Source organism: Auxenochlorella protothecoides (assembly GCF_000733215.1).
Source record: "Auxenochlorella protothecoides strain 0710 unplaced genomic scaffold scaffold91, whole genome shotgun sequence".
Lineage (NCBI taxonomy): Eukaryota > Viridiplantae > Chlorophyta > Trebouxiophyceae > Chlorellales > Chlorellaceae > Auxenochlorella > Auxenochlorella protothecoides.
The window spans coordinates 4,836-23,130 of record NW_011934350.1 but is presented as its reverse complement, the minus strand read 5'-3'; the positions used below and the strand labels follow the sequence as shown (position 1 = coordinate 23,130).

The following is an 18,295-nucleotide window of genomic DNA, read 5'->3' as shown; positions in this document are numbered from 1 at the left end:
ACCTGGACATCCTTGCGCGCGATGCGCGGTGTCCTAGCTTGACCCCTGGTGGACCCCATCAGGGGCCGCCACCAGCAGAGGACCCGTACCTTGCTCTGCCCCCTTTATCTTGACCCCTGCATCATACCCCTGCCTCACTGTCCCCTATACTTGCAGAATGGCACGAGAGGCCAGTGAAAGCTTTCTCAGTGAGATTTTCTGCGATCTGACCCTCACCTCACAGCATGCGGAAGAGTGCCCTGCAGTCCTGAGCAAGGAAGGACTTGAGCTTCCGGGCAGCCACAGCGCCCCCCATGGCCTCCGCCAGCTCGGCCTCGCTCAGCTTGGCCAGCCCCGCCAGACTCCCTCCTGCCCGCATCAGCGGCCTCAGGTTCCCCTCCGTCACGCCTGGAGGTCGTTGTGGGTTTTGGGAAGAGCGGTCGTGAACAGGGGTGGGGTGGGATGAGGGGTTGCCCGTCAAGCGGCGACTCAGTGGAAAATAACAGACTTGGCCTGCTCTTCCGCACACATTTGACACCAACAACCGCCTCCATCGCATTCCACACACGCCGTTAAACCCCTGATACCACCTCGCACATATACTACCCCTCCCCCCCCCCCCCTCCCCTACTATAACCCCCAAACCCACCTGGCAGCCTGCGGAGGACGTCCATGGCCGGGCGGTTGACCAGGGTCTCTCGATCAGCCATGGCGCCCTCCCCCGCCTCCAAGGGCACGCCTGCCGTGGCGGCGGCCACCGGGTCTGGCTCCTCCTGGTTGGCCTTCAGCGCGGCAAAGGTCGCGGCGGTGGCATGCAGGGAGCGCGACCAGACCAGGCGCAGGCGCGGGTGGTGCAGCGTGAGCAGCACCAAGCGCGCCATGAGGCTGTGCAGGCGCGGCTCGTCCCCGACCTCCCCCGCGGCCTGCAGGGCAAAGGCGCGGTCGCCCTCAAACTCAATCAGCAGGACGGGGGTGGCGTAGTGCCGCGCCATGGCCTCCGCCTGCGCAAAGAGGCGGCCGGAGGCGAGCGAGGCGCGGAGGTCGGGGATGGCCTTGCGCTCCACGCAGCAGGAGGCGCTGAGCACGTAGTCGCCCACCTCCAGGGTGAGGGGAACCAGGTCGCAACCCGCCGCATGCAGGACCGCGGGGAGGGGTGACATGAACTCGCGCACATCGACGACGACGCGCCGTCGGGCGGGGCGGGCGGCGGCGCCGGTGGACGCCCGCCCGCCCGCCGTGCGCGTCGCGGCGTTGCCCGGCGCCAAGAGCGGGGCAGGCTCGGCGATGGGCCTGCCGGCGGCGTCCAGCGCCGCGGCGGCGTCGTGTGCCGTCGTGGGCAGGCTCATCACCTCCTTGGACCGGATCAGGGACTCAAAGGCGCGGCGCTCTCGCTCCAGGCCGGCCTGAAAGCGGTCCATCTCCACGCTCTCCTCGTAGCGCAACACGAAGACGTGCAGCGGCGGCGCCCCGGCCCTGAGGGAGATGATGTGACTTGTGTTTCGGGGTCAGTGAAGGTGCGGGGAGGGGAAGCATCAGCGCTCGCCCTAGGAAGAGCAGCGGCTTCCAAATAAAGACGGAGGCGATCATGTGCATTTCCAAATTAATGCAGACTCAGCCGCCGAGCAGCGGCATTGCCCCCTTCAGCACCTCGTCTGCATGGCGTTGTACAGCTCCAGCTGCCGCGTCAGCACGACGTCCGGGTCATACATGATGACGCTGCCGGGCGCGCGCTCCCAGACCAGGCGCTCGTCGTGCTCCTCCAAGACCAGGAAATCCACCCTGCCCCGCGCGCCCGGCGGGAAGCCGGGCAGGTCGGCCAGCGCCGCGCCTGAGACCACGCCCTCCCCTGACGCGCGCGGCTGGCGCTCGCTCTCAGTCCCTGGTGGGACGGCGTCCTCATCCTCGTCGCCGCCAGCCGCCTCCAGGCTCTCGGGTCCGGCCTCCGCCACATCAAACGACCCCCGCGTCACTCGCACCGCCAGGCTGCGGGCCAGGTTCTCGGGGGCGCGGGCGCCCCTCCTCTCGAGCTCCCCCTTGCCTCGCCGTTTCGACGGATTCTGGCCTGTGGCGGCCGGGTCGACGCCCGCCCCGTGCTTGGCCGCCGCCGCCAGCGCGGCAGCCTCGCCGGCGGGCATGCCGCCCATCATGCGCGCCGAGCCCATGTTCGACCCCGGGTCGGGGCGGCCGCCATGCTGGTCCTGGGCCGGGCGGCCGGAGGCCGCCCTCTGCGCCAGATACTCCCGCCACATGTGCTGCATGTGCGCGTCGGCACCCCGCGTCAGCACCTCCCGCAGCTGCGCGAGGGAGGGGGAGGAGGAAGCGAGGGACTCGACGCATGGTGGAGATGAGTAGGTTGAGGGCTGTGGCATGAGCAAGGATGCGCTGTCAGGGCTGCTGTGGTCGGCAAGACGCAGCCTTGTGATGCACATGTCCATGTACAGTGGCAGACAGGGCCGAAAGCTTGCGGCTCAGTTCAAGTCAGGATTCTCACACCAGCATCCCACAATGCCACCAACTGGAAATACCTGTGACGCGGTGAAGGCGTCCTGGCAGGCCACCAAGACGGTGGGGCCCGCTGCGCCGTCCAGGCTCGACGTGTTGCCAGTCCCGGCCGCATCTTCCCTTCCCACTTCCCCGCCTTCCGCCGCCCCCTCCTGTGCCGCCTCCAGCAGGAGATCCAGGAGCAGGGCCCACTTGGGTTGTGGCTCAAGCACCGGGGTCACGGTGACGGTGGCCGGCCGAGAGCCCGGGGCCTGGCCGGCATCCGAACCGCGCTTGGCGGGAGTCAGGCCCCGCGCCACGCTGTAGACGCGCGACTTTGCCACCTCGAAGATTGTGTGCGCCGCTGCGACGAGGAGAGCGAGGAACGGAAGGAGGCATCACGGTGAGTGGCGGCCGGCCATGGAAGGTACTGCGGACCCACATGGCCTGAAGCAAGTCTTCCAGGTGGGGTGAGAATGCAGCGTTGCTTGTGTGCGCTGGGAGGCACCACGTGCATTGCCCACCCTGCCATGCAATACTGTGGAGCGCTGACACGGCCGTGCAGGCAGCCCCTCCCCCTTGCGTCACCTGAATGGAAGAGCCACACGGAGTTGGTCCCCTCCGTCGCCCTCAAGGTCTCCAGGTAGGAGAAGAAGGTGACGGCGTCGAAGCGTAGGAGGTACGTGGCCAGGGTGCGGAGCGTGCGGAGATCAGCCACGATCTGGGGGGGGGGGGGGATGGAAAGTGTGGAGGCTGCTGGGGGGGTGAGGCAGATCAAACCACCTCACTGAACACTGCAAGAAACAGAGTTCCTGATGCAGTAACCCATACTGGGCCTGCTGCCGCCCCACCCACCTGCTTGGTGCGAGGCCCCACAGTGTGCCAGATGGGGTTGAGCTGGCGCCGAATGATGTCGTCAAAGGACCGGAACAGGCCCTGGCGAGGGGTTGGTGGAAGGGATGCCGAGGTTACTGGGAATGAAACTGGCTCCCCTTGCCGCTTGGAACCCCCTTTGTCGAGGGGAGCCTTCCCACACTCCTTCAGGAGCCTTGCCAGACCAGTGCAACGGGTCCAGCCGTCGTCAAAGCAGCTTGGATCATGAGACTCCTGTCCTCCGACGGAAACCGCACCCCAGGCTCCCAGGCAGTCGCGGAAGCCAGCGTGTCCCCACAAGCAGGGAAGAAAGGAAACTCCCCCTCACCTGCTCCAGGGTCAGGTCGGTGGCATCGATCTTGTTGGACTTGCGAACCTCCTTGACGCAGGCATCCATCAGCTGGGCCAGGGCATCATACATGGCCGCCATGCCCACCGTCAGTCCCTGGGACACCTCTGTCACCTGTAATGGGGATTGGAATGGGTGGGAGAGTCTGGCTGCACAGGTTGGCAAGATGCTTCTAGGTTGGTCACAGCCGGAACCCTCGTGGACTCGGGCAGTGTGCGCGCCACACCCATCATCCCACCCCTCCAAGCCTCCCAAGTGACCCCGCCCCTCACCTCTGGCGGCGCCGTCTCCAGGTCTGCCCTGACCTGGGACTGGAACCTGGGCCAGAGGTGGACGCGGCGCACAAAGAGGGCCTTGAGCACCTTCTCCGCGCGGTTGAAGTCGGCGGCCAGGGCCGGCGCCGCGTCGGTCAACCCGCGCACGCTGCCGGCGCGGTTGGTGGCGCGGAAGAGCCGCGCGGCGAAGGCCTCGCCGCAGGCGTCGCTGACGCGGTGGGCGTTGAGGATCAGCAGGCCCGCCAGGTCCCGGCCCGCCAGCCGCCCGCCCAGGAAGTCCACCACCAGGATGCGGGTGGTGACAAAGAGGCATGGCGCGGCGGCGTACAGCACGCCGCGCTCGGCGGCGGGCACCTGCGCCGTGATCTCGGGGACCGTGGGCGAGGGGACGGCGCCGGCGGCGACGCCAGCCGCGACTTCACACTCCTGGCGCGCCACCTCGTGCCGGATGCCCTCCCGCTGCCACTGGGTGGCGCCCAGGACGAGCAGGGCCCCTGTCTGGGTGGGGTCAGTGGCGCGGCGAGCGTGCTGCAGCCGGATAAGTGCCGCGGCGATCTGCGGAGTGGGTGGGTCGGGAGAAAGGGTGATTGGCGCCTTTCATTACCCAGCCCTGCGCGGCTGCCTGTGCGGGGTGCGGGAGACCCCGGCATCCCACGTTGGGCCCCTCCATGCACCCTCCCGCCCCTGGGGCATCGGACCTGCGCCAGCCCCAGCCCGGAGGCCAGGACAGCCACTCCATCCTCCTGGACCAGATCATCGAGGAGAGCGAGCTGGAAGGGGAGGAGGGGGATGTCGCATGGGAGTGGGGCCTCCGGTGCGGAAAGGAGCACCGGGTCGGCCATGATGCATGGGGCCCCAGTCCCCGATCCCGAGTGATCAAGAGGGTGAGAGCATCTCTGGCAGTGTAACTCTATTTCCAAGGCTGCGCAACATGCAGTAAGGTATCTCATGTACTGATTTCCGAGCAGCTGGGTTTCGTGCTACGACACTTCGCGCCCTGCCTTCCGGCGTACACATGCTTGGCCTGCCGGACGGCGTGTCCGCCCCTCCCAAATTTCAGAGAGCTCCATGTGCAACCCATTGGCCTGAACTGCGAGGTTTGTTCATCACATGCACGGTTGCTCCTGGGTCGGCTGGTGATCAGAGGCCTGTCACGTCGTGTTACGGAGTCGCCTCGCTCCCCGCATGTCCTCATGAAGGCGCCTGGCCCTGAGAACGGCGCGGCCCTGTTGAACGAATCGAGTGTGCTGGGTGCGGAATGAGGCGGAGAGCAGGGTGCCTCCTGCGACCGGCCGTGAGGCTGCTCTCCGCAAAGCCCTCACTCCAGACCGAGACCCTCGCCCTGCCCGCCGTGCATGACCGGTCCTGGACCTGGGAGCCGCCCGCCTGGGCCCCGAGTCGCACGCCTCGGGAAGGACTGACACCCTTCCTCGCCCTGCCCTTCGGTGTCGGCGCCCTGCCCATCACTGGCTCCGCCTGGCAGCCAGACCATGCGGCCAAGGAAAGCGGGGCGAAGGCTGACTGTCGATCCTGGGAGGCGGGTTCCGCCACGCGAAGTCAGGAGCCAAGTGGCGAGGAGCATCGCCTGCGGCAGGGGCCTGACGGGCCAGGTGAGGCCACGGCCGTCACCCCACCCCAGCCAGCGGCGACGTGGGTGGACAGGGCCCCTCCCTCCCTCCAGCCCTACCTCCACCTCATCCGCATCGACAAACCAATAGGTAGGCAAGCATGTTGATGATTCAGCGGGGATGCATGTGTGTGTCTCTGTGCGTTTATTTTCCCAAAGGGGGGTCTCTTTCAGATTCCCTGCCACTGTCACGACCTCCAAGCTGCCAGCTTGCTGCCCGGAAACACACAGACTCCCTGCTCGACAATTCCCCCTTCCTTCCAGGGACCTGGCTGCTGGCCTGGCCCTGCTTCTGGTCCATAGCGCTGGCGGCGCCCCCCGGCGCCGCCCCCGATCTCCGGATGCTGGCCCTGTTTGGGACGGGGGCCGTCCTCCTGCGCGGTGCCGGCTGCACCATCAACGACCTGTGGGACCGCGACCTGGACGGCCAAGTCGCACGCACGCGGCGCCGGCCGCTGGCGGCGGGGCTCCTCACCCCGCGCCAGGCCGTGGCTTTCCTGGGCCTGCAGCTGTCGGCGGGGCTGGCCATCCTGCTGCAGCTCAACACATACAGCCGGGTGCTGGGCGCGTCCTCGCTCTCCCTCGTCGTCGTATACCCACTCATGAAGCGGGTGTTTGGCTGGCCGCAGGTGGGGACATTCATGGGTTGTGCTCTGCACGAGCGGCTCATGGCCGCTTGCGAGTGGAAGGCAGGCTGAGCCTGAGGCATTTATGTGCCTGATGCGGGTGAGCCCGACCGCCAACCACGGACGTACCCGCCACCTCATACATGAGGACACCTCTTCTCCCTGCCAATGCACTGCCGCTTTCTATGACGCATGACCTCCTGGCTCTGGTCTGCCTCTCCCAAAGCTGCCGCATCAAGCAGCCTCCAATCTTATTCACCCCCGACCTTCCCACCAGACCCACCCCTGCCTCCCGCCCAACAGTTGGTTCTGGGCATGGCCTTCAACTGGGGAGCCTTGCTGGGGTGGGCAGCGATCCACGGAGCATGCGATTGGTCAGTGGTCCTGCCGCTGTACGGGGCTGGCATCCTGTGGACCCTGGTGTACGACACCATTTATGCGCACCAGGTGTGCAATAGGTTGCGGAAGAGGGTTTGGAAGGGAGGGTGTGGCGCGTTAGTGTTGGTCATTGATACACAGGATTGCGTCAGCAAAGGCCATTACCCTAGTTTGGTGGTATCCCTGCAGACCAAAGCCTGATTGCTCGGCTCGATGACCCACAAGGACATCATCAAGATCTTCCCTGAATGTGTACCTCCAGTACCTGTCCAGGAAGCAGGCTTGTCAGCAATGCAGCCTGCTCCCTGACAGTCACCAGATCCTCGGACCCCCCTCACCCCTCCTCATCAGGACCAGGAGGACGATGCCAAGATTGGCATCAGGTCCACCGCCCTGACCCTGGGAAGACACAGCAGGGCAGCAATGTGGAGCTTTGCGGCCGGCACAGTGGGACTGCTGGGGTTCACGGGCTTCCAGGCCGGGTGTGGCGTCCCCTACTTCCTTGGGGTGGCCTCTGCCGGGGTTCACCTGGCCTGGCAGCTGGGCACAGTGAATCTGGACGACCGAGCGGACTGTGGCGCCAAATTTGACAGCAACAAGTGGGTCGGGGCCGCGGTATTTGCCGGCACGGTGGCGGACAGGGTGCTGGGGTAGCCGTCCCGGGACCGGCCGATGCATGGAGGTCGGCTTCGCGGATGAATGCCGTGGTCTGGGCGTGACGGCCCCGCGCCGAAGACTCACCTCCATGCTCCCTCTGTGCACAGCGTCACAACCCCACACTGCCGTGCTGACGGCTGAATACGGAGTCGCCGCTGGTTCATGACACGTGCTAATGCTGTAATCCAACACCAACTCTTCTCGGGAGGGTAATGGGTTCGTACCCTCAGGGAAGTACGTACGAAGACACCGCTGTGTGGAAAGGATTGTTCCGGGTGTTATCAGCGCTAGGTCTGCGTGAACCTGTTATTAAATACTGTCCACGGGTCAGAAACTCGCCAAAGAGCATCTTCTCACTCGCGTCTGCACCTCCCGGCCTTGCACGTAGACGCACAGCACAGATTCTCGACACACCCCACCAGCTTCCTTAACCACAGCAGACCGTCGCGCACAACAGCTCGACCCCATTATCATGATGAAATTCGTCCAAAACCACAGGGGAGGGGTTGTAGACCGCCGCGATCCCCAGGGGACGCGCGCGCGGATCCCAAATGCCCCCGGACATTGCGGCTGCCCGACGAAAGCCCCCACCCATGGCTTCGCACGGGGTCAACCCTGCGCACAAAGCGGTCAAAGGGTGCTTCTTCCCCCTGCGACCGCCGTGGCCGGTCCCATTTTGGAGAAGGGCATCCGCAATCTGTCCCGAGTGCTGGAGGGCTCGACCCTATCCCCGGCACATGGCGCCCCACACATCGATGAATTGGCCAAGTTTCCCAGCCAAGTGCGCCCCTATGCGGCCCTGGCTCGCCTCGACAAGCCCATTGGTGAGCCCGGGTGGGCTGCGTGCCAAGATGGATTGTTTGTCCCGGGTCCGCGTGCCCTTCACTTGCGACATGACGCCATGGCTTCCCGCAGGTACCTGGCTCCTCCTCTGGCCCTGCTTCTGGTCCATCGCTTTGGCTGCGCCGGCCGGGAGTCTCCCCGATGTGGGTCTCCTCATTTCTTTTGGCATCGGAGCCACCGTATTGCGTGGCGCGGGCTGCACTATCAACGATCTGTGCGACCGGGACCTGGACGGCAGCGTCGAGCGGACCCGATCCCGGCCGCTGGCGGCGGGTGATGTCAGCGTCGCACAAGCCATCGGTGAGGCAGCGGAAAAGTTGGAAGGGTTTGTATTTGCCCCCTGCCCCGGTATGCGACCGCGCACATGCTCGCCATTCTGCACGATTGGCCGCCGAGCCGGTCCGAGGATTTCCAGACAGGCACACCTTCTCTGGCCACCCTTCTCCCCGCCTCAGCCTTCCTGGCGCTGCAAACCGCCGTCGGCGTTGGATGGATGGCCAGCCTGAACCCCTCCGCCCTCCAGCTGGGACTGTCGTCCCTGGGCCTGGTGGCGGCCTACCCCCTCATGAAGCGCATCACCGACTGGCCCCAGGTGAGCGGGGGGAGTGTGTCCCTCTGGAAGCTTGGAGCCCTGGGCAGTGCTGTCCCTGACTCTTGACACCGCATGGCAGGGGTGGGGTTACCCCTCGCATGCATGCAGGTGAAGCGGTGCTGGCCTCTGTCCCCCCTGGGCGCTTGCATCGCCGCACCCACCCACCACCCATCCCCCCTCCATGATCAGCTCTTCCTTGGCTTCACCTTCAATTGGGGAGCCATGATGGGCTGGGCGGCGGTGCACGGGGACTGTGACTGGAATGTGGTGGGACCCCTGTATGTTGCAGGCATCTTCTGGACCCTGGTGTACGACACCATCTATGCCAACCAGGTGCGTCGTTATTGCTGGACCCATGGGAGCCCTGGTTTCTTGCTTGGAGAAATGTGCTCTCAGTGCCTGCACTGTTGGGACCAGCTTCCATGCGAGGGTTGCAGTGGCATCCTGCCGTGTCAACACCTGCCTTGCCTTCCATTCCGCTTGCCAGCGGGTTATGTCCACTGCGTCATGACGAAGCATCACACCTGCAACCCACCTGGCCAGCCTCCACACACACACCGACCCTCCCCCCACCGCTGCTGCAGGACAAGGAGGACGACCGCGAGATCGGGGTGCGTTCCTCCGCCCTGGCTCTGGGTTCGGCCAACCGAGCTGCCATGTCGGCCTTTGCTGCCGCCTCGGTGGCCGGGCTGGCCGCCACCGGGGTGATGGCGGGGTGCAGCGGCCCCTACTTTGGCGGGGTGGCCGCCGCCGGCGCGCACCTGGCCTGGCAGCTGGGCACCGTCGACTTGGGCGACCGCGCCGACTGCGGCGACAAGTTCCGCAGCAACACCTGGGTCGGCGCCGCGGTGTTCGCGGGTATCGTCCTGGACCGCCTCGCCATCTTCTGACCATCTTCTGAATCATCTCGGGCGCCCGCGGCGGCGTGCGGCCGTGCGGCGCAGCGCAGAATGCCGTTCCCTTGGATGCACGAGTTCACAGCAAATTCCCTCGCCGCAAACACCTGTGTCCCCGAAGACACAGCGGCCCAGGGCGCTGATATGATGGACAATTCCCCACTTCACCAAGCTGGTCTGTTCCTATGCAGACTGTGTGTCTGACCCTAGGCAGATGCTCGACAATCCCCTTGCCGCCTGGCTGCCCCTTCCCCGCAGCCCAGGCGGGCTCTTCGTCCCCATGTTGCCCCCCGCCGGATCCCCTGACTAGCTGGATTTCACACCTTCCCCTCCATCACCCTCGAGCGCCCAGCCCGGGCATCTTCCTGTGCCTCGCTATTAGAGGTCTCCTCACCTCCCCTGTTTCCCTGCCCTTCTCCCCCAAGCCCGTGCCACTCCACCCCACCACAACCAGTTGCGCATAGCTCCCTCCCCCTTTGATCACATTGCCATTCTTGACAGCTGCCAAGTGCCTGCAGATCATGTTCACCAGATGTGCCGACTCACCCCTGTCAGAGGGGTCACAAGGGGGCCAGCACAGCCGCGCCCGAGCGGGCCACTCATGGGTACCAGCGAGTCATCACATGCCAAACATGCCGTTCATCATGCTGGCAGCATACTTCATGGGCTTGACATCTGGGTGCGGGGCCGCCTCAAACTGGGTGAAGGCGGGCACCATGTCTTCGCCCTTGAACCGGATAAAGGCACCCTGGAGTTGTAAAGGGTGGGAGGGAACATGTCGAAGCAGGGTGATGATAATGAAGGACAGGGAGCAACAAGGCCCAGGCAGGTCATTCTTGGGCATGGTGTGCCAAGCGGGGGGGTCCCATGGCACATGGAGGCAGTGGGACAGGTAGGAACGCCCCCCTGTAAGCCCACTCCACACAGGCGCCCTGCACGGCATGAAGGGCACCGGCATGTCTGGACGGCACCCGGCACCTACTCCCCTCGCCACACCTTATTCCCCATCTGGTCGCAGTAGTTTGGCGCCGAGAAGATGGTGATGCAGTACCCCTGCGGCGGTTGGTGGGGGGGGGAAAGGAGGTTCCCCAGCACTGTCCAGAGTGGGCTCGGTGTGCAACCACCTTCCTTCTGGCCCCCGCCCCCACCCTCATGGCATGCGGGTGTAGCACGGGCAGGCCCCCCGCCGCTGCCCTCTCACCCCTACAACCTACTTTGGCACTCCTACACTACACACGTTTGTCTCCTCCTGCTTTCCATACCCCTCCCCACCCCCCTCCCCCTTCAACTCACGTCGTGTGCCACCTCATACCCCTCATCCTTGACCTCGTGGCTGCGGACCAGCAGGGACAGGCCGTTGTCCTGCAGGAAGGCGCGGGTGACGTCCGGGCCAAAGGCGATGCCGACGCCGCGCTTGTTGGGCTCGCGTCCCGGCGTGTCCTTGGGGTCGCTCCACAACATCTCGCACATGTGCCCCGCCTCCGGCGGCTCCCGGTAGCGCTGGATGGCTGCCAGCTCGTCCAGCCGCACGCCGTCGTCGGAGAAGAGGCCGCCGTGCAGGACGAGGACGGTGTCCCGCAGCACGTAGCCCAGCGGCAGCCAGCAGAAGGTCTCGCGGAAGACCTCCACCGCTGTGGGGCCGCACTTCTCGCGCACCTCGCCGTAGAAGCCGTAGATCAGGTTCATGGACTTGGCCTCGTGGTTGCCGCGCGTGAGGTGCATGGCGCCGGGGCACAGGCACTTGTGGGCTAGCAGGGTGAGCATGACCTCCATGCTCCAGGACCCGCGGTCCACGAAGTCGCCGTTGAAGAGGTAGGGGTTGGCCTCGGAGGGGGCGCCGCCCAGCTGGAAGATGCGGAGCAGGTCGAAGAACTGGCCGTGCGTGTCGCCGCAGACGGTGATGTGGGAGCCGGCGGGGACGTCCACGTGCACCAGCGAGGGCAGAGCCTTGAGCAGGCGCTGCGCCTCCAGCACAATCTGGGGTGCAGTCGGGAAGGGGGGGGGGGGGGCAAAGGGGGGGTGAGGACTGCGCCAAGGACCTGCATGCTGGCCAGCCAGGACGGCCCCTCAGTCTCAAGCTCAAGCGAGGGGGTGGGCACAGACTCCCCAGGACGCCCCCCTCCATCTCCCAGCACAGAGCAGGCGGGGAGGCAGCCTGGCTGCGGGGCAGTGTCCTGGGGGATTCCCCTTTGCAACTTCCTACCCCACACTCACCCACAGCACGTAGCGCCGGTGAAGAGTTTGGCCCCGCTTGAAGGCCTCCAGCATGCTCTCGATGAATTCCAGGTTTATGAAGTAGGCGCCGTTCTCGTCGGCTGTCGGGTTGAGGAATCAAGGGGGTGATGGGGAGGAGAAGGAGGGAGTGAGCTCAGGGATGCCCCCGTGTCAGGGGAACGCCATGCATGAACGCGACACAGTGAACCTTGGAGGGAGCTCCTTCACCATGTGGGACCTTCATGCATGCGGGTTTCATGACATCATTCCAACGGAGACACCTTAGCATGGACTGGCAACCAGAGTCTCCGTGCCAGCGGCACCCCAGCACAGTCACCCTGCCACTCCCAGCCAGTCTCAAAACCCAAAGTTCCACATACTGGGGAGGGCGGGCCCGCAGTAGCTGCTATCAATGGCGACGTCATCCAACACAATGGTATCGGAGACCGGCACGTCATTATCAGGCTGACTCAGCGCTTCTTCAAATCTTGCACGTTTCAATTGCTTCTCAGCCTCTGCGAGCTGTGCACACATGGGAACGAGGGAGGGAGGCAGTGAGCCGGGACCACCAGCTGCACTGCGGAGGGGCTGCAGACTCGCACCAACACTGTTGTCTGCCACACACAAAGCTCCCAGCCCAATGTACCTTCCTACGGAGGTCTGGATCACGGGGTGCCAATCTGGCAGCTGCTTTGAAATCACGCACAGCATCCTTGAAGTGAGCCAGGGCAAACGCTGCATCCCCTCGCCGGTAGTAGGCCTGCGGAAAGAGATCGGATGAGGGGGTGGGCAAAATGAGGTGATGCATGTCGACTCAATCTTCTCCACTTCATAAATCATCGTCCCGGACGGTCCACAGCAAGGCAGAGGTATTATGATCGTGTGGGTTTCGAACATACCCACCCCCCAATGTTACCTTGGCATATGTGGGATCCAGCTCGATGGCGGCACTGGCATCTGCCAGGGCAGACCCCAGGTTCTCAAGCCGCAGGTTGGCAAAGGCCCTGTTGCTCAGGTACACAGCATTCCGTGGATTGGCATCAATGGCCGCTGTGTATGCATCCACCGCTTCCTGGTAGTGCTTGGCTGCAGATCGGGAGGATGGTCGGCGTAAGTGGTCAAGCGCCGGCAGCCACCACAGGGGACAGTGCACGTACATCGCATCTACCTCCCACCTTTGAAGGCTTCATTTGCACGGTTCTTGTGATCCTCCGCAATCTGCTTGGAAGCCTCGGACACCTCGTGGTCAGCCAGTGTGAGGCCTGTCATGACTGTGCCCTGGTGATCCTGGCGAGTGCGGCCCCGATGGATCGCCGCCTCCTGGCATGTATCAAAGGATACTCAAAAGGCGAAGAGGGGACTGTCGTCGAGTGTGAGGTTTGATGTGCGCGACCACGATGGATGGGCGCTGGTCTCCGCGCGCAGGTGGGCGCGAAATCCTTTCTCCCATGACGAGGGGTGCGGAGGGTGGTCAAGGAGCGTGCGGAGCCACCCTGCAGCTGTAATTTGGTATTTAATTGCTGTTGAACAACATTCCGTGCAACTGCCTTCGGGCACGGCGTACTTTTGCTGCCACTCCCTCTTCGAAACAGGAAGATTCCACAATGGTGAGCCGGTGCGGGTGGACTCGCCGAGCTCCCCAGCTGTCGTTGTGTGCTAGAGTTGACACCAAGAATCACCCATGTGCAGACTCGGGGCAACCAGCGCGACATCGATCGGGCCCGGGCTCAGAAGCGCAAGGAGCAGCTTGCCAAGGGGAACCGGGACGACAATTTGACACCCCTACAGCGCAAAGAGAGGTGGGCTGGCTGTTTGAGCAAAACACTCGCGTAAATCTGCCTGATGTCATTAGTTTGTACCGGAAGTTCTGTTTCGAGCCCAAAGATATACAATGTGTCACCGCGTCACTCCCATGTGCAGGGACGCCAAGGCCCTCGCAGAGAAGCTCGCGAAGAAGGCGGCAGCAGATGCCAAAAAATAGCACTGCCATGCCTGGACACCATGCATGCACCGTGACCCCTTATTTAGGAGATGTACGCCCTCTTGAGCTCCGAGTATTCGCACCGGTAACCTGAGCGGTGATGGTTGAGGAGAGGGGGATATCTAGAATGTGAGGAAGGGTGTGGTGGATTTAAGAACTGGCACAAGTGTCGGTGGGATGGCAAAGCCCTGTTGTCCAGTGCCAGGCCCTGGCAGGCTCTCCCAGAGTACCAAGGGAGCGCTTCATGACGCCCACGACTTTTCATGGCATGATAATGCTTTGACAAGGTGCCTCACGCGCACGTGAGCGAGCACCCGAGGTGGTGCAGGGCCGTCGGGACCGGCGCTGCCAGCCACACCCCTGCTTCCAGGACTGGCCCTCCCCTCGTCGATTCATCCTTACCGGTCACAGGGCAGGTGACCACACCGTCGTCGCGGTCGGCCTGCGCCCTCAGCGCCGCCTGGCCGTAAACATGTCCGTTCTTCATCACCAGGGGTGGATTGTGCTCGTCCATGGGGACGTGGCTGATGGCGCAAATGAGGTGGGAGTGGCTGTGCTTGGCGCGGGGAAGGCCCTCGGCCAGCCCGGCGTAGGTGGCGAGGTGCAGCGGGTCGGCCCGGCTGCGCTGGACGTGCAGGGGCGCGTTCAGCGCGGCCAGCCCTGCCTGCGGATAGCCATGGGGGGTGCTGGGGTGTCGGGGTCGCTGGCACACGAGGCACGACAGCGAACTGGCCCTGCGGGGGCACCCCACGCCGAGTGCGGCTGCGAGGGGTGAAACCAAGGCACGGCTGCCGCACCCCGTCCCTTGACAACTCCTCACCCCCTCCGCTCTGCCCCCATTTCCCCACCTGGAGGTGGATGGTGAGGGGCGAGATAGGGGGCAGGGAGTACAGGCGGTACACCTCCTGTTTCAGCGCCTCCACCAGCTCCTGCCACTGCACATGGGGCGGGTGGGTGGAGGGGCGATGGTGCGGCGCGCAGAACCCTGGGATTCGCCTCATACAAGGGCTCGCAGGTCGAGCAGACTCCCCTCGAGGTATGGGGTTTCCCCGCAGGCTCCATCAGATACACGCCTGGTGAAGCAGCGTGGCCCCTACCTCCCTCTCTCTCAATGCCGCCCGCACCTGGCTGTCGGCGAAGAGGCCCGTGCCGCGGCGCGCCCGCGCATCCCCCGGGAACGCCAGCGTGGCGGCGGCGGCCTGCATCTCGCCCATCTGCGTCGCCGCCCAGGGCGCCAGGTGCCGGCGCGCATACCGGATGGCAGCGTGCGTGTCGCCTCCCCGCACCAGCTCTATGAACTCCTGCGGATGAGTGGGGGGGGGTGCACATGGCGAGGGGTTGGTGGGATCGAGGCGCCCGACCGCGCGCCCGTTGGATGGGGGCGCGCCTGTGCCGATGGGCACCCCACCGCATGGGCCACTGGGTGCGAGAGCGCGTCGGCACCCATGCCCTGGGGCCGAGACCGGAGCCACTGCTCCCCGAGTCTCTCCTGCTCCAACCCCATGCCACCAACCTGCTTGCGCAGCCTGAAGACCAGGGAGGAGCGGGCCTTGGCCAGCCTAGCCTCATGGACCCGGCACCAGGCCAGCGCCTCTGTGCATCGGTGCTGCTCCAGCCCGGCGATAACGCTCTGGATGGGCTGGAAGATGTGCCCATCTGCCACCTCCTCGCTCTGAGTGTGTGGGAGGGGGCCAGTGAGGGAGGGAGGTATGTGTGTGTGTATGGGGGGGGGGTTCCCTAGGCAGACGAAGAAGAGCTGTCCAGGGGATCAGGCGGGCACGCCGGCCACACCAGTGTGCGCGTGCGGCCGGCGCATCCCGCCCTGGACGCGGTCCTCCACGTGAGCCCCCGTCCGGGGCATCCTCAGGGAGGCTTGGCTACCGAGTTGGGCCCTCTCCCAATCCCCTTTGCCGCACGGCCTGCTCACCCCCGGCCCCGATGTCTGGATGAGGTGCAGGGCGGACTGGCGGTACCCGCGGCGCAGGAGGTAGTCGATGACCAGCCGGTTGATTCGCGGCCGGTTCCAGTCGATGAGGCGGCCCGCCTCCGGCTGGCCCACGCGCCTCAGGTATCTGACGCGGGCGAGCAGGCGGGACAGATCCCCCCTCTCGGCCTCGGCTATGCCCTCCAGCTGCGCCACGGGGGCAGTGGCATCAGTGGGTGTGTCTACAGAATGCAGCCAGGACTGGAGAGGGAAAAGGAGCCTGCCATGCATACCGATATTGGGGCCCCTACAAGGATCTCTCGTTACACCAGAACCCCTGTTAACCCCAACACCTTGGTTTTGAGGTGCTGCAGGGCGGATGCCATATCCTGGAGCTTCTGGGCCCCGTCAGTGCCCTCCGCGAGGGTGGGGAGGGCTGCCAGGATCTTGTAGATGTCGTCCAAGACATACTTGCGCTCCCTTGTCGTCCGCTTGAGGGTCTCGTATGGCACCTGATTCCAAGTAGACGGGCATAATCGCATGCTGTGGCCGTGCAAGAGATGTCGACACATCCAGTGACCAACATGGCATAGCCACGCACGTCTCACCTTGATGAGCGAGCCCTCGAGCACCTCCGACATCGTCCACCCGTCTCAGCTCCTTACGACCACATCTGCATGTTTTGCAAGCAATCCCAAATCATACCTCCTGCATGTTGGATCGAAGGATCACGACAATCCTGCACAAGGCTCCAGCTCCGAGTCCCGGGCAGAACCCTGCTCTGTGAGAATCCGGGAACAGAGCTGTGGATTCCCTCATTTCCAAAATTGAGTTCCAAGGAGGGCCGGACAGGCCCCCGCAACCAAAAACCGCGTCTCACCCACACCACTGCCATCGACGGTCACAAGGTGGTGCAAAATTTCAACATCTATATATGCTAGTCGTGCCCTGAGGACGTGTGTGGGAGGCCCTTGGATCCCAGCCTGCTCCCCTTCCGGCCGGGGCGTCAGGTCTGCCATACACCTGCTGGCACCATCCGGGGACTGCGAGGCAGCTAGTGGGAACAGGCTCTTTCAGGATCAGGAGTAGCCGTCGCTCGAGTTGGACAAGTCCATTCGCTCCAGTATGAAGTTTCAGCAACTGCTGCTCGTGGCAGCACTGTTGGTCGCTTCAGGACCCGTGTCTGCCTACTACCTGCCGGGGACGTATCCTCAGGAGTTTGCGAAAGGGAGCAAGATCGAAGGTGTGATGGTGCGGCGCCATGTTCGTGGCCGAGACTCCTACGTCCCTGTCCTGCGATCCCGAGCCCGGGCATCAACGTGGGACATCGCTCCCTTCACCTGCAGTGGAGGCGAACTCTCTGGTGTCATCGGAAACGGAGATTCCGTACCGATACTACCGGATGCCGTTCTGCAAGCCTGTCGGTGGCGTCAAGAAGGCCTCCAGCACTGTAAATCCGGGCACCATACTTCTGGGCATACGCATCAACAACTCGCCCTACAGCTTCTCCGTCATGGTGGGTGGAGGATGTTTAAGCCAGTGGGGTGTATCGATCACGGGAGCTCCTCATCTTGGGAATTTCCCTGCTCTGTCCCTCCTCATGTCGCTCCACCGAGAGCTGCCCCACCATGAATGCCTGCCAGCCCCAGCCTATATGCTCTAATAAGTCCCTGGTCACAGCCCTCCCACCGCTGTCACACCTGACATCCCCTCTCTCCTGATGTTGCTGACCTGCAGGAAGAGACCAAGACCAAGGTGGTCTGCCAGGGCGAGGACTACCCCGGCGGGGCTTACACCGCGCTCACCTCCAAGGAGGTCAAGGTGGGCGGTGCATGTGGATGCGTCTGGCCTCAGGTCGCAGGGTCCTGCATGGCCAGGGCATGCATGCCGCACCCAGACCAAGTCCCTCCTTCCAGGGGGACTGTACCAGGCGCTCCCTCTGGGCAGTTGCACCCGTCCTCACCGGCTCAACAGCAAGTGCCCTGGGAATTCACTGCAGACCCTCAAGGAGAAGATCCGGGATCAGTACCGGGTGCGCCTCATCCTGGACAACCTGCCCATCACCACCTACGACCTGGAGCTGGACCCCGAGTCCGGTGGGCATGGGAGGGTCGGGGATGCCTGGGCCCGCGCCGCCTGTGGTGATGTGGGGCAGGGCAGTTTGGGGTCACGAGTGGAGTGTGAGCTGCGAGGTAGACTGGCTTCGTGGGCGAACCCCAGCACGTAGCCTGCCACCGGAGCTCGACCCGGCTGCCCCCATGCATCCCCAGTCCGCCCCGGCTACGAGGTTGGCTACAAGCTGAAGGACAAGTACTACGTGAACAACCACCTCATGTTCAAGGTGCTGGTACATGAGTCCGACGGGCGCTACTCCCGCGTGGCCGGCGACGCCAGCCTGGAGGCTGCCGCTGCCTCAGATGTGCGCCAGGGGGGGGGTGTGCACTGCAGGAGATGAAGGAGGAGGGGGGGGGGGGAATAGAGGTGTGTTGGGCTGCATGCTGGGACGTTGGGCATGGGCGCTGGGGCCTGGGAGCAGCTGTGTCGGCGCCCGTTGTCGGCAAGCAGGAGGAGCACGATCGAGCGGCGAGGGGCTGTGCAGG

The 18,295-nt window shown here is 64.5% G+C and overlaps 8 protein-coding genes across 8 annotated transcripts in view; 4 read left to right on the top strand and 4 right to left on the bottom strand.

Annotated features, from left to right (window-relative positions):
- Window positions 1-217: 217 nt before the first annotated feature.
- On the bottom strand, window positions 218-4,799 carry F751_6591 (DNA repair endonuclease UVH1; the record flags this gene model as incomplete). The annotated part of the gene is made up of 10 exons (XM_011402292.1): window positions 218-387; window positions 629-1,076; window positions 1,329-1,452; window positions 1,627-2,273; window positions 2,505-2,824; window positions 3,049-3,181; window positions 3,316-3,396; window positions 3,662-3,796; window positions 3,955-4,512; window positions 4,656-4,799. The coding sequence occupies 10 exons, from the start codon at window positions 4,797-4,799 to the stop codon at window positions 218-220; spliced, it is 2,760 nt and encodes a 919-aa protein (XP_011400594.1).
- Window positions 4,800-5,925: 1,126 nt separating this feature from the next.
- On the top strand, window positions 5,926-9,570 carry F751_6590 (4-hydroxybenzoate polyprenyltransferase, mitochondrial; the record flags this gene model as incomplete). Its single annotated transcript, XM_011402291.1, has 8 exons — window positions 5,926-6,213; window positions 6,514-6,657; window positions 6,940-7,238; window positions 7,882-8,069; window positions 8,161-8,388; window positions 8,544-8,680; window positions 8,870-9,013; window positions 9,265-9,570. The coding sequence occupies 8 exons, from the start codon at window positions 5,926-5,928 to the stop codon at window positions 9,568-9,570; spliced, it is 1,734 nt and encodes a 577-aa protein (XP_011400593.1).
- A 191-nt stretch (window positions 9,571-9,761) lies between these two features.
- Window positions 9,762-10,040, top strand: F751_6589 (hypothetical protein; the record flags this gene model as incomplete). Its single annotated transcript, XM_011402290.1, has 1 exon — window positions 9,762-10,040. The coding sequence occupies one exon, from the start codon at window positions 9,762-9,764 to the stop codon at window positions 10,038-10,040; it is 279 nt and encodes a 92-aa protein (XP_011400592.1).
- A 155-nt stretch (window positions 10,041-10,195) lies between these two features.
- On the bottom strand, window positions 10,196-13,059 carry F751_6588 (Serine/threonine-protein phosphatase 5; the record flags this gene model as incomplete). Its single annotated transcript, XM_011402289.1, has 8 exons — window positions 10,196-10,324; window positions 10,573-10,629; window positions 10,870-11,553; window positions 11,791-11,891; window positions 12,171-12,312; window positions 12,497-12,550; window positions 12,707-12,876; window positions 12,966-13,059. 8 exons carry the CDS (start codon window positions 13,057-13,059, stop codon window positions 10,196-10,198), a joined length of 1,431 nt encoding a protein of 476 aa, XP_011400591.1.
- A 417-nt stretch (window positions 13,060-13,476) lies between these two features.
- Window positions 13,477-13,771, top strand: F751_6587 (Putative SERF-like protein; the record flags this gene model as incomplete). The annotated part of the gene is made up of 2 exons (XM_011402288.1): window positions 13,477-13,589; window positions 13,711-13,771. Coding segments are annotated over 2 exons (174 nt in total), but the record flags the coding sequence as incomplete, so codon positions are not given.
- A 43-nt stretch (window positions 13,772-13,814) lies between these two features.
- F751_6586 (Macrophage erythroblast attacher) lies at window positions 13,815-16,237 on the bottom strand (the record flags this gene model as incomplete). The annotated part of the gene is made up of 7 exons (XM_011402287.1): window positions 13,815-13,861; window positions 14,174-14,435; window positions 14,620-14,706; window positions 14,896-15,072; window positions 15,285-15,443; window positions 15,699-15,902; window positions 16,049-16,237. 7 exons carry the CDS (start codon window positions 16,235-16,237, stop codon window positions 13,815-13,817), a joined length of 1,125 nt encoding a protein of 374 aa, XP_011400589.1.
- A 119-nt stretch (window positions 16,238-16,356) lies between these two features.
- On the bottom strand, window positions 16,357-16,590 carry F751_6585 (hypothetical protein; the record flags this gene model as incomplete). The annotated part of the gene is made up of 1 exon (XM_011402286.1): window positions 16,357-16,590. One exon carries the CDS (start codon window positions 16,588-16,590, stop codon window positions 16,357-16,359), a length of 234 nt encoding a protein of 77 aa, XP_011400588.1.
- Window positions 16,591-16,820: 230 nt separating this feature from the next.
- Window positions 16,821-18,295, top strand: part of F751_6584 (Transmembrane 9 superfamily member 4) — a gene marked incomplete at both ends in the record, with an annotated part of 5,304 nt that continues 3,829 nt past the window's right edge. Inside the window, 5 exons of the mRNA XM_011402285.1 lie at window positions 16,821-16,938; window positions 17,042-17,211; window positions 17,433-17,516; window positions 17,695-17,791; window positions 17,966-18,114. Of these exons, the coding sequence (XP_011400587.1) occupies window positions 16,821-16,938; window positions 17,042-17,211; window positions 17,433-17,516; window positions 17,695-17,791; window positions 17,966-18,114 (618 nt within the window). The remainder of the gene's footprint in view (window positions 16,939-17,041; window positions 17,212-17,432; window positions 17,517-17,694; window positions 17,792-17,965; window positions 18,115-18,295) is intronic.